General features: G+C 45.6%; 1 protein-coding gene across 1 annotated transcript in view; it reads right to left on the bottom strand.

The window, feature by feature from the left end:
- Positions 1 to 7,231: 7,231 nt before the first annotated feature.
- Positions 7,232 to 13,159, bottom strand: part of LOC146185470 (cytochrome P450 3A24-like) — a 26,423-nt gene continuing 20,495 nt past the window's right edge. The window contains exons 11-14 of the mRNA XM_084606431.1: positions 12,709 to 12,800; positions 10,862 to 11,005; positions 10,190 to 10,352; positions 7,232 to 7,412 (exon numbers count right to left, since the gene is read on the bottom strand). Of these exons, the coding sequence (XP_084462557.1) occupies positions 7,335 to 7,412; positions 10,190 to 10,352; positions 10,862 to 11,005; positions 12,709 to 12,800 (477 nt within the window). The 3' untranslated portion in view covers positions 7,232 to 7,334. The remainder of the gene's footprint in view (positions 7,413 to 10,189; positions 10,353 to 10,861; positions 11,006 to 12,708; positions 12,801 to 13,159) is intronic.

The raw sequence follows: 13,159 nt of genomic DNA, 5'->3' as shown, positions 1-13,159 counted from the left end.
CTGCCGTGTTTGCTCTTCCGGCAGTGGCGCACCCACATTCGCATCGACCTTCTCCTGCATAGAGGTTTAAAAAGTGTGGTCTCAGGCGATGTGGATCTCATTGCAGCGCCAACCTCGAAACACGTCAGGTTGTCGTTGCACGAACCATGTCAAGGAGTAGGCCAGAATAATATGCGAACATTAAAACTAACTAACTGACGGTTACTGTTCATTTACTGCAGTTACTGCTGACTAAAAAAAATTGCCCATGATTACGTTACTTCATAATGCGAAATTTGAGCGCAGCTCATCAGCTGTTTCACCTTTTCGATAGATTGAGGCAAAGATTTCGAGCAAGACACGTGTGTACAATTACAGACAACTTTTTTTTTAATTTTTCACACGTATTCCTTCAAGAAACACTCAACTAACAGTTCTTGGCTGTCATGAAAGAAGCTTTTTGGTCGGAGAAGTGAAAATAGCAATTGAGTTATCGGGAGGTTGCGGGAGGCAGCGCGTGGGCCCATAGGAACGTTGCGCGACGAACAGATAGCGGCGACTGACTGATGCTGCTGACGCCGCTAGCCAGTGAAGCGAGTGAGAACGGGATGCACGCACCATGGTCCGTTGATAGCGAGCCGGCGTTTCGGTAACCGGAGAGCACCCTCGCCTCCACGCAGCTAGAAAGGGGGACCCCTTCCTCCTCTTTCTGCGTGGCGGTGACAGTGTTCTACGCAGTCACGTTGTCTTGACTCGCTAACGGCGTCAGTGGCATCAGTACGTCGCTGCTAGCGCTGCCTCCGGCGACCCTCCCTCCTTCCTTTCCTCGTGTTCTCCGGTTGATGCACGCGCTTTTGCCCCCATCGTTCGCTGCTGAGTGTAGCGCTTTTGCCCCCTTCCTCTTTCTGCGATACACCGGTTGCCGAAGCGTCGGCTTGAACTGGGGGGATGAAAGGGGGCCAGGGCGGGTTACGAGGCCGACGCAGCCGACGCCGACGACGATGCAAAACCCAGGAACGGGCGTCAAAGAGCTGCGCTCTAAAACCTTTGAGGACATTATGTGACACTTCCTTAACAGTGACCCAAGCTCGGCCATATATTTCGCAAAAGAAGCACATGGAGGTGTCAACCGCAATTACACGCTTTCTGCGCAGACACGAGACAAATGCACGCTAGTCATAAAGAATGGAAGAAAATGAACCTAAATGTCAATGTAAAAATCGCATTATAGCATGGTACTAACAGATTTATACCTCTATCACACGGGCAGTTCCAATGTCCACTGAGTCGATCGAGATCTAACTCAATGGGGATCGGCAACTGCCATACGGCGGGTTTCAATGACGATTGAACTCGATCGGCATTGACTCAATGAGTTTCGCGAACGACCATTAGAATACCAAGGAACATTGAGAGCAGCTTCGCATTCATCCTAAGGTGAAACACAAGATATAAGCTTAAAATAAACAAACCATCTTCTGGAATAACTTACTTAAACTATAGTAAACAGCTCGTCAACTAGTTTTTGGCAGTCAAAATGATCACTCTAGAGAATGTGCGGTGCTCAGATGTAAACAAACTGGCGCTGTTCTGGGCGGTACTCTGTGGTAGTGTGGCATGCTGCAGCGTTTAACTCGTGTTCGCCTTTTACTACTCTTTGCGACAACTGAGCCCAAGAAGAGACTCACATGTACTTCTAAAGATAGCAACTATACGAACGCTGCGAAGACTACTGCCGAGCTGTGGCAGCATTGCTGGCGCAAAATGCATGCGGCGATTGCACATCGTCGTCGTTCCTCCGTTGCTTGTTTGTGGTGCCAGTATTATGCTGAGCTGTGATGTATTTGAATACCCTTCAATTCATCGTTGCTTGTTTGTGGTGTCTGTGTTATGCTGAGCTGTGATGTATTTGAATACCGTTATCTGAGCGTGGAACGGGAGGGTGGCTGCTCCTGGCCCTGATGGGGCTGGGACAGGCAGGTCACCGCCGCTTGCAGTGGGAGCTAGCCCGCCACCGAATTTTTATCTATTGTAGGCCGTCATTGCACCCGCCACAGCTTCGGTAGTGGACGACGGCTGTTGAGCGCGCCTTTCTCTCCCTCGTCTTTATCCCTTCTCTCTATTTTCTCTTCTGTCCGTACGAGGCAGCCGAGATGGCTTAGCTACAGAGACAGTAGCAGGCCCGTGCATTTTCTTTTGCTTCTTCCTACAGCCACAACAACAACAACCTTCTCTGAGTGAATTTTTATTTAAATACAGCACTTCGTGCGATATCCGCTCTGTATTATTCTGTTTCACTTCATATTTTGGCATATATGCCCTGCGTCGCTGAACGTCGAAGAAGACAACGATCAGCAACAATGACACAGAAGAAGACGAAGTCGTAGCAATGGTTAGCGCTAGAAGAAGGCTAAGAAGAAGAAGGTTGACGCTGCTGCGCTTCTGTGAGCTGTGTCATCTTGTACTCACCTTCGTGAGTCCAAGATGAGTCGAGCTGCTCATCTACCACTACCCGGCCAACGACTGGCGCCGACACCACACACCATGCATACAGTTACACGACAGGGATGGAGATCGCATACCTACGGTCAACAAAATATGAATTCTAGGATTAATCATCCAAAGCAAAGGGTCCAACTGGGCGATGCTTGACAGCATCACGATCAAGATTGCAAACTCGATCCGGATGTTTCAACGCATCATGAATAGGCACAGGGGACTGAGCGAAGACAATGTCACATCACATACGTGGCCGCAATGCTCAACTGGAAAAAGGAACATCAGAGAAGGCTTGAAGTGCACATACGCCGAGCTTTCAAGGCACCGTTGGGGCTCCCCGATAATGCCTCCACTGAACTACTCTTACAGCTAGGAGTGCACAATACCCTTGCAGAAATCATCGAGGCACAGCACACGGCACAGACTGCACGCCTACCAAGCACCAAAGCGGGCAGAGAGATTCTCGTCAAGCTCGGCCTGAACACCATAGTATAAAGGGACAACGGCCTGCAGTTACCTAAAGTCGTGCGAGAAGCAATCAAAGTGTCCCCCTTCCCAAGAAACGTACACCCGATCCACAATCAAGGAAGAAGGCTCGCCCGCTCCAAAGCCTTCGCTGCGGACGCGGCACAGTTTCCCGACCAGACAGCTTTCGTAGATGCAGCGTACATATCGAGAAAGCATGCCTACTCGGTAGCAGTAGTCGACGGACACGGGCGTATGCGCAACTCACTCACACTTTACACCAAGAAGCCAGAGGTAGCTGAACAAGCAGCGATAGCAATAGCTCTAAAAGACTCGAACTTCACAACTGTATACAGTGACTCTAGAGCAGCAACTCGAGCTTTCGCCAAGGGCGGAATAGACAAGACGACGCTACGGATCTTAGGCGGAAGTAACATCACCGATCACTCCATCGTATGGTTCCCGGCACACATGGGCAGCTTAGGGGGCGGCCTGCGGAATCTCAATGAGATCGCACACGAGGCGGCGCGAGGACTCATCGACCGCGTTCCTCCGGTTTCCCCTACTACTCCACATATCGAGTACAGAGATCAATTATTCACGTACAACTAGCTCACTAAGCACTTTTATCTAGGCAGACGAGCATTTCCCCTCCCGGATAAGAAATTAACCCGCAGCCAATCAGTCACGTTACGCTTGCTCCACACGAACTCATACCCCAACCCCTGGCGCATGAAGCACACCGACCCAGACTACGACGGACAACATGTGTGGGAACGGTGCAGTGACCGTGTAGACTTAAACCATATGCTGTACGGTTGTGCATCGAGCGGAGTTTACGCCAAGAACAAGGAACATTGGGACAAAGTGTTAAAAAGTGCTTCACTACATGATCAGCTTCGGGCTGTCCAGGAAGCCCGCGCAGCGGCGGAGAGCTTCGGGCTCTCTGTGCCGACGTGGGAGCTGCCCTCTACACTTGGCGCCTAGCCGAGTTTCCTTCAGGACCCCTACTGTGGGAAATAAAGTTTTACCAAACCAATCCTTAGTGGACTAACCTTGCCACAAATCAATATTTTTACTGGATGTTGTTACCAGTGGCGCCATCTGTCGGATCACATGCTAACTATTCAATGGTCATTGAAATTTGCCGTGCGGCAGTGGTGCATCTCGATGACCCTCGAATATTTCAATGGCCATTCACTCAATGGACATTCAGATTGCCCGTGTGACAGAGATATTACTCCAGCGGCGTACATTTTTGTCCTCGCGAATATAGAAAAATTGGCTATGGTTTAGATTCTGTTAAACCTAGTTTGAAACTAAAGCTGAAGCATGGGGACGCAAAGCGGTGGCGGCGGCCGTCTGTGCTCCTCGTCGCTTACTCGTTGCACCATCATCGCGGCGTTGTTGTCGCTGTAGGAAGAAGGAAAAAAAATGCCCGGCCCTACTACTGGCTCTGTAGCTGAGCCACCTTCGCTGCCTCGTGCGGACAGAACAGGAAAGAAAGAGAAGAGGGAGAGAAAGACGCGCGCCGCAACAAAAGCCGTCGTCCACCACCGAAGCAGTGGCGGGTGCAATGACGGCCTACAGCAGATAAAAATCGGTGGCTGGCTAGGCCCCACCGCAAGCGGCGTTGACCTACCGTCCCAGACCCTGTAGGGCCAGGAACAGCCACCTCATCCTCCCGGCGGCGTTTCGCAAGGCGCAAGCTAGCAAAACAGCCGCAGCGGCCACCTGGTCATGTCGCCCAGGGAGTATGTTGTTGTGGCTGTATGAAGAAGGAAAAGAACATGCACGGGCCTGCTACTGGCTCTATAGCTTAGCCACCTCCACTGCCTAGTGCGGACAGAAGAGAACCTTATTATTATTGATTTATAGGAAGGGAAAGGCGCGGTAACTATCTCACATGTTTTCTGTGAACACCTCAACCGCGCTGTAAGGGAAGGGAGGAAGGTGAGAGTGAAAGTAGAAAGAGGAGCCGTAGTGGAGGGCTAAATTGGTTCACAGGAAGGGAAAGGCGCAGTAACTGTCACACTTGCTCTGTGGACACCCGAACCGCGCCGTAAGGGAAGGGAGGAAGGTGGGAATGAATGTGGAAAGAGAGAAAGAGGAGCCGTAGTGGAGGGCTACGGAGTAATTTCGACCACCTGGGGATCTTTAACGTGCGCTGACATCGCACAGCACACGACGCCTCTTCGTTTCGCCTCCATCGAAACGCAGCCGCCGAGGTCGGGTTCGAACCCGGGAACTCCGGCACAGTAGTCGGGCGTCTTACCACTGCACCACCCCGGCGGGGCGACGGAGTAATTCGACCACCTGGGGATCTTTAACGTGCGCTGACATCGCACAGCACACGGACGCCCCTTCGTTTCGCCTCCATCGAAACGCAGCCGCCGAGGTCGGGTTCGAACCCGGGTACTCCGGCACAGTATCTTACCACTGCACCACTCCGGCGGGGCGGACAGAAGAGAAAATAGGGAAGAGAGAAAAAGAAGAGGGAGAGAAAGATGCGCGCCGCAACGACGGCCGTCGTCCACCACCTAAGCGGTGGCGGGTGCTATGACGGCCTACACCAGATCAACATTCGATGGCTGGCTAGCCCCGCCGCAAGCGGCGTTGACCTACCGTCCCAGCCCCGTAGGGCTAGGAACTACCACCCTTCCCCATACGTAGCGCCTAGCGTATAGAAGGTTTCGCTTCCATTGTGAATTGGTTTACCCCAGTTGGCCTTGGTGACTCTGGCCCAAGACATTCTCGACGCTTAATAGTGCGTTGAATAAAGTTGTTTCCGCCTCCTTCTCCACCTTTAAAAGAAATTGTGGAGGTTAAGGCATGGCTTGAACCTAGCGATAGAGCGAAAGCTGCGAGTGTTGCAATGATAGCCCCTGTAACACCACATTTTCAATCCATGCTCTTTCCATAACTTTTCTTATAATTAGCTTACATGAATGGAAAGGAGCTGTATACGTCACACTTGTTCTGTGAACACCTGAACCGGCACTGCATGGCAACTGTTTGATTTTGACCTTGACGGGGAAATTTTGTTGATAACCTAGCGTAGTGAAGCTTTCACTTCAAGAGCAGTTTCCTTCCGCATTTCCAATACTATACTCGCAGCCGTATTTTCACCACTGAGAAACGAAGAGATGCACATCTCAACCACGCGGAGGACCCCGTTCAAAAGTTAGGTTACCACTGAACAACAATTGCTTGAAATGCATTTTTAAGCCCACGAACCAACCTGAAGGAATAGTTCTGTAAGTTATTTTAAGTCTACCTTGTGGAATGACAGCAGTATAAGCAACTTCTAAGGAAAAAAATAGTGTTGGTATCGATGTGTCCAGTAACGGGAAGCTCAGGAGGCCTACCTCATGACTTCGCTAAGGTGGACTTTGTACACTGGGTATAGGAAACATATAGTGCGTTTCAGGGAAGCCGGCCCCCGATATTTAAAACTGGGCCTTTAGGGCTATGACCACGGCTTCTGCAGAGCGATAATACCAGTGTTGGCACACATGGTAACTAGTGAGCTAGTTCACTTTAGCTATTGCAGTTTAGCTACCATTTTAGCTATTGCAGTTTGACCCTTGGTTGCGTTTAGAGGTTTCTAGCTGGTCATTAACGATTACTACACCAATTTTTAAAGTTTTGAAAACGCAAGTTGTCTGATCGCAGAGGTTGCAAAAAATTCCCCTATCTCGTGACAAAGATAAGCACTTCTTACAACCGGCGCCCTAAACGCAGCGCTCAGCGCCGCCAATCAATGCAGCGGCACCGTTATTTGTCCTACATCCACTGTAGTTATCGCCGCTGCTCGCTGCTCGCTGCTATAATGGCCCCACGCAAAACAGAGATGGATGGTGTTGTCATTTCCATAAGGTCGGCAGATACTGCGCATTCCCTTTCCTGTGAACCAATTTATAATTATTATGGCGTTACAATTGAATGACGTCCGGGAGCGCTGCATTTAGAGAGTGGGCTTTCGAAATCACGCTTCTTGTCGCGAGAAAGCGTAATTTTGTTTAAACACGCTTCCTAAATTGAAAAAAAGAACCTGATATCATTGCGTATGACCGGCTACAAATCTCGAAATGCAGCTAAGTACCAAATTGTAATAGATGAAAAGATAATTACCAAAAATTAGTTAAGTAAGTCACTAGTTACCATCCCTGACTTTCTTCTGATGTCTGTTAACAGTGAAATTATGGTGCTGCAGAAGCCGTCCTCATACCTCAAAGTGCACATATTTCAAATTGTAATTTATTTTATAAACTTGACATACTCGTACTACATTGCAATGGTGCAATCTGCCATTAATACGTGAGCCATTGGACAGCGCTGCCGACTCGCACCGCATGAGCCGGAGAAGACAAACTCTGACTTTTGCCTCTCTAGGGTCGTTTCTTCACTCCCACTGTAATGTCCTTTGCTGTGAGAAGGCCGAGACCATTCTTGAATTCCAAGGGAACCTGCAAGCATACGCATAATCACGTGACTCTCTACACATACACGATTCGCGAGCGAGATCAAAGCGAGGAAGATAGCCGGTAAACTCGTGCCTATATTTTTGCAAACCTTATCACATTCCTGGCCTACTTTCATTCACTGTGTACGATAAACACGCTCGACCTCAGACGCATACGTAGGTTCTATCAACGCTTCCACATCTTCGCCATGCCGGGAAAGAGAGTAAATATCTGGGAGCGGCGCCTATATAAGAAACCCTATGCACACAGGATATGTGAGAAGCGCAAGTACCTGACTTACAACCATTCCCCTTCTTCTTTTTCCAAAACAGAAATCGTAAATTTAATTCACCCTTTCGTTCTTTATATATCGCAGCAAAGTCCAGGACTAAGCCTCGAAGAACGTGTTCTGTCAAGAAGTTAATTGTTCGCAGCGAAAAATAAAATAGATATGATCATTGCTTATTCATTCGTAGTCGCAAGTTTATTTGCTTCACGTTTCAAACGTCCTTTCAAACTTGTGTTCCCTGGACATGAAATGTAAAAGTGACATGTGCAGCCTGCAACTGAACCACCCAGCTTTTTACAAGAAATTAGCGGCTAGCTGAAACTAGATTTTTACTTAATTATTATTTTGATTATGTAACACAAAAATGTAAACATGACATTGGAAGCGCAAGGAAAAGGCTGTTTTCAGAATAGCTTGACAAAAGCTGCCGCAGCGCCATTCCTGCAGAAGTACTTGAAAAGCTCAGCACCAATCGAAACGCCAAATATAGTAAAACACTACACTCAAGAGAGTACAGATGAGCATATTGCATCACGGACCAAAAAAGGCCTCAGCTAAAGTTACATAAACAATAGCCAAAACAAAATACATAAAATACCATACATTGCATCTACAGGTCACAGCTCAAAACCAACCAGAGCAAAATAACGTAGGATATGGTCTTCACAATGCATGGTTAGAGGAGATAATAAATGCACATTGTGTTTTCAAACTAGTTACATTGAAATGTGTGTTCATTCTTTTTAACGAATTATGGGAATCTTTCTTTGCATTACATGTGGTCTATATGTAGATTTATATGTTCTTACTTTTCATCATAGACCATGTAGAGTTGCGCAAATAGCGACACGTATAAATCATGGCACATTAGCTAATGTTGCAAAAACTCTGGGTGCAAAGTTTAAACTTTAAGCGTCGAATAGATAGGCTAAGTAGGACGAGAGGAAGAAGATGGCTACACGGTACGAAAGAGACTCAACAAGGGTAGAGGGGGGAAGCCTCAGTTCGCAGGTCGAACCAAAGCTCAAGAAGTCTTGTCTTCATCTAGGCCAGCGAAGACAAGTCTACTTGTCCAAACATTGGCTCGAACTGCGAACTCAGGCTTTCGTCCCTCTACCCCCATTCAGTCTCTTCCGTACAAATGCGCTAGTAGCATTGGCTTGTAACTGGCATTGCGTTATGTATAATGAATAGTTCTGAGGTGTGAAAGGAAGTTCTATATTTTCAACTGTTGTTAACAATCTCGCGTGCAACAAAAAACATTACAGATTTGTTTGAATTGTGTATACCCGGACTAAGTTGTTTTCTCCTAGAAGAGAATAATTTTTTTTTAATTAACATCGTGATGCTCCGTGGTAGTATGCATCATGAACGTAAACAACTCATATTATATAGCTTAGTGGGCACGGTACTTAATGTTAGTCTCAGGACAGATGTGCTGCAAAATAACATCAAGCGAATTAAACTTCTCTACTAAAGTTCGATTGTTATTTAATTTAATAAAATTGAATTATGCATGGGAGCCGTTTTACATTTGGTACAGAATAATTATGTTCTTTTATTGACAATTTGTTGTCAAGAGATTTTTACAAGCCAACTGATTTCATTTATTCAGCATTATGTTTATCCTTCTGAACGAGTTCGCTTCTTGGTTAGCCTGTTACAACTCTGCTGGTATCGCATGCATACAGAACACAGAGTTGTTCAAGAAGATTATATTTAAATGGCATTAATGCTTATATACATACATAAATATATATAAAACAGGAAAGGGCCTAGAATACTGCTTTGTGGTACACCCCTCGATATTGTAAATGATTGCTAAGTTCATTCATAATAACTATTTCGCTAAAATATTGTAGTTACGACGATAAGATGAGCTGTGTTTCCTGGGAGCCATGTGGCTCAAGTTTCCATATCAAAATTTTGTGGTCTGTATTGTCGATCGCCTTTGACAAATCTGCAAAATGCTCCTATTAAAAGCTTTCTCTCTTGTAATTCAACTAGGATAAGTTCTTGTGCCAGTAAATCAAATTCGGAAGCCAAACCGATATGTAACTAACAGTAATCTTTTTCCGTTCTGAAAGTCTACTCAAAGTCACTTCTTCAGAAAACTATTATACTATAGATAGGGTAGACACGGGGCAGTAGTTATGACTTAAAATAGTAAGAACCTAATGTAGTAATCCGCCCATTATATTGTGGAAGTCACCAACTACGCCCTTTCCCGAAAATGTTGAGCCAGAATTGCTCAGTAATCGAACACCTACCACTGTCCGTTCATACATCTAAATCATGGAGAGGTTAGACATTTTATGGTTATCCCGCTTCAATTCGGTCTTACTGTGGGCTGTGTGTGTAAGTTTGACATAAAGCCTTTTATAAGTTGCCGCTTTCCTATCGTCTTGAGTTTCGGCCCGTACGTCCCAAACGAAGCGAAGCTTTGATGAAACAAGAAAACTGAACGGGGAAAAAAGCAGGTTCCGCTCACTTTGGTCTTTCCAGTGCGCACGAACTGGACGTTACGAATGGAGTGGAGCACGCACAGCTTGACTGCTTGCAATGCGAAGCGAAAGGCAACGCAATTGCGCGGCCCTGCACCGAATGGCAGGTACGTGTACGGATGGATCGAGGCCACGTTGTTCTCGTTGAACCTGCAACACATCCGCATAAAATTTTATTAGGGAACCTTAAACACGGCCTTTAAGGGTACACTGAGATAGGTTAGGCGGCCACCCAACGTATAAAGCCCCGCTTTAACCAAACTATATGAACGTGCCTGCGTGGTCTAGGAGCAGAGTGCTTCACTCCGCATCCAAGAGCACTGGAAGGCTGATTGTTATTTCATCTTCTAAGCTACCATGAGCACCTCAAGTTGGCAGCTATTCCAAACTTTTTGATATTTTGTCTCGTTAGGTCAGACAAACCGCTGAAGAATCAGTTCTCAGTCACGTCAGCTGCTAGCTAAGACCTACCAGCGCCTTGCTCGTGATTTTTCGCTCACAACGCGTGATTTTTCGCTCACACACCGGACGCCGACGCCGGATTTTAGTATAGTGCCCCCTTTAAAATAATCGCGTTTAAACCAAGCCCAAATGAATCTTTCCGTCTCAAGCAGGAAAAGAACTTGAGTTAGTATGAATGAAAAAATGTTGACCATTACCGTTCGGGATCGAATTTCAGAGGGTCCCGGAAGTACTCAGGGTCATGGTGCATAGCGTAGACAGGGATTGTGACCAAATCACACTTCTTCAACTTTACGCCGGTGTCGCCAAGGACGTAGTCTCGCACAGGTGTGCGCTCAAGTCTGGAAAGAGCAAGAAGCCCTGCCGTGCTCAGGTCAGCAGTCATGTTCCCGCACGGTAACAAATGTTTTTGTTGAAATAGAAGTTGTGTTTTTCATAGAAAATATTAAATGTCAAAGTTTAGAATTGCGCTATAACAACTAGAAGCTTTTAATGCACAGCAAATATACCCCTTTTTCTCGTAAAAGGTGCGCCGGAAAGTACGGAAATTTATTTTTAAAATGTTGCAGAAGACGTGGATAAAGACGCCAAAAGAAAAATATGTTGATGACTTTCAACTGCTTTTACACACGTCGTAAGATTTTGATCTCTGTACTGAGTAATTGTTTCAGCGCTTACCAATATTCTTGAACCTGCCAGACACATACGTTTGGTGTGTGCATTTTAGAACAGGACACACATTTATGTTTGACAGAGCATAATAATGAGACAATTAATTGCCTGAAATTAAGTAATAAAGTATTATTTGATTTTGAGGAACAATATCAGCCGCGAAAATGAAAACCGTCGGCATCGAATGTGGGCACAGTTTGTCAATTTTTCGAATTGGCATTTAGTTGCAAAGTAAGGCGCGCCAAAAATGTGAATTTCAAAGCTCGCAGAGTCTGCTTTTCCACATCGCCCATTTTCAAAAGTTGCGTCTCTGCACGTCATGTGCTTCCCAAATCAGGTTAACTTCTTCTAAGTCATCAAATACAGAAACGATGTCAGTATTACAAGCATAAAAAATGTGAACAACGCCATTTTAGAATTGTAAACAAAGGAAAAGCCAACTCAGCCAAATTTCAAATGAGCATTTTTACATTTCATATTGTGAAGCCTATTTTTCATTCAGGTAATTTAGAAACTTGTCTTCCCTTCACTGCTGAGAGGATTCAATTTAGCAATATGGCTGAACCTTAAAGCTACAACTAAACCTTCATTAGGTCTAGCCAATCATGTAATTTTTGTGCTCTATCTCGAAAATAATGTTCACCTTGCTATACAATCCACATGCAGAGACAGCAAAGGCGCACCTCTAACAGGTTCTAAAATAAACACTTAAACAACAAAGTCGTCGGAACATATGGCCTGAAGTTTATCAGAAATGCAAATAAACAGGATACGAACACTGCAAAAACAAACACCAGCAAGAGCATTATGTAAACATTGTTGGGAAGAAGTTGTCAGTCTTCACTAAAGCCACATTCATGGAGCTAAAAGCATCATATTCATTTAAAATGAAACCTAAACTAACGGGTGTTATTTACCGGAGGAGGAGATAAATTCCACCTAGGATTAACCAAACACACTTGAGTGAAAACTGCTTTCTAAAAATGTTGAGCTTATAGTATTTGCCAAGCAAGGATTTGACTTAGGTTTGTAATTATTTGTAACTTATTTTCAAAACTTGCAACTCATAAACGTCTGCATATTTATTATTTGTAATCTGTAGTTATGAGCTCAATAACCGCAAACAACGAAGTTCTTTATCCGCCATATTGTATGAACTACAAATGCCAACGTTCTTTACTGTGTTTAATATATAATGCCGCAATATTAGGTGTAAGAACGAAAAGCGGCACAAAATTTCTGTGTAAACACAAGTTGTGAAAGCTTGATGATAGGATCATTATTAAAATCATTAATCCGCGTTATTAATCCATTGAAACTGCGCACACACATAGCACTTTCGCGTTCGGTACGTGGTTAATAGCGAAGATACCTGTGAACAGGCGGGTACATACGAAGAGACTCCGAGACAACGCAGTGCAGATATTTTAGTTTCGTGACAGCCTCTAGATCAGGACGATCACCCTGGAGAAAAAGAAAGATAAAAAGCCACCAACAAACTCAGCATATATTTATATATGCGCACTCCGACGCACAAGCTTTCATATTCGTTGAGCTTCAAGTTCTCAAAGAAGGCTGAGCGAAGAGACAACGAGCGCGTACTCATGACAAGTGACAGAAGCCAAATCTCTAACAGTGGTTTCGCTTTGCCTTCACGATGGGGCAATTGCTTTGTTTTTGCGGCAGAATGCTTCGAATGAAAGAGAACAATTGAAACAAACTCCCTTCACCACTCGTCGAGAAGGATTCGAGATACAACTCTCATTTTTTCGTGACCATTATTTAGTAGCCAGAGCTTATTGGCGCACCTGCATTTGACCAAG

Source organism: Amblyomma maculatum, chromosome 6 (genome assembly GCF_055883805.1).
Source record: "Amblyomma maculatum isolate TAMU_Amacu chromosome 6, ASM5588380v1, whole genome shotgun sequence".
Lineage (NCBI taxonomy): Eukaryota > Metazoa > Arthropoda > Arachnida > Ixodida > Ixodidae > Amblyomma > Amblyomma maculatum.
The sequence above is the reverse complement of the archived record's forward strand: the minus strand, read 5'-3'. Positions and strand labels throughout refer to the sequence as shown.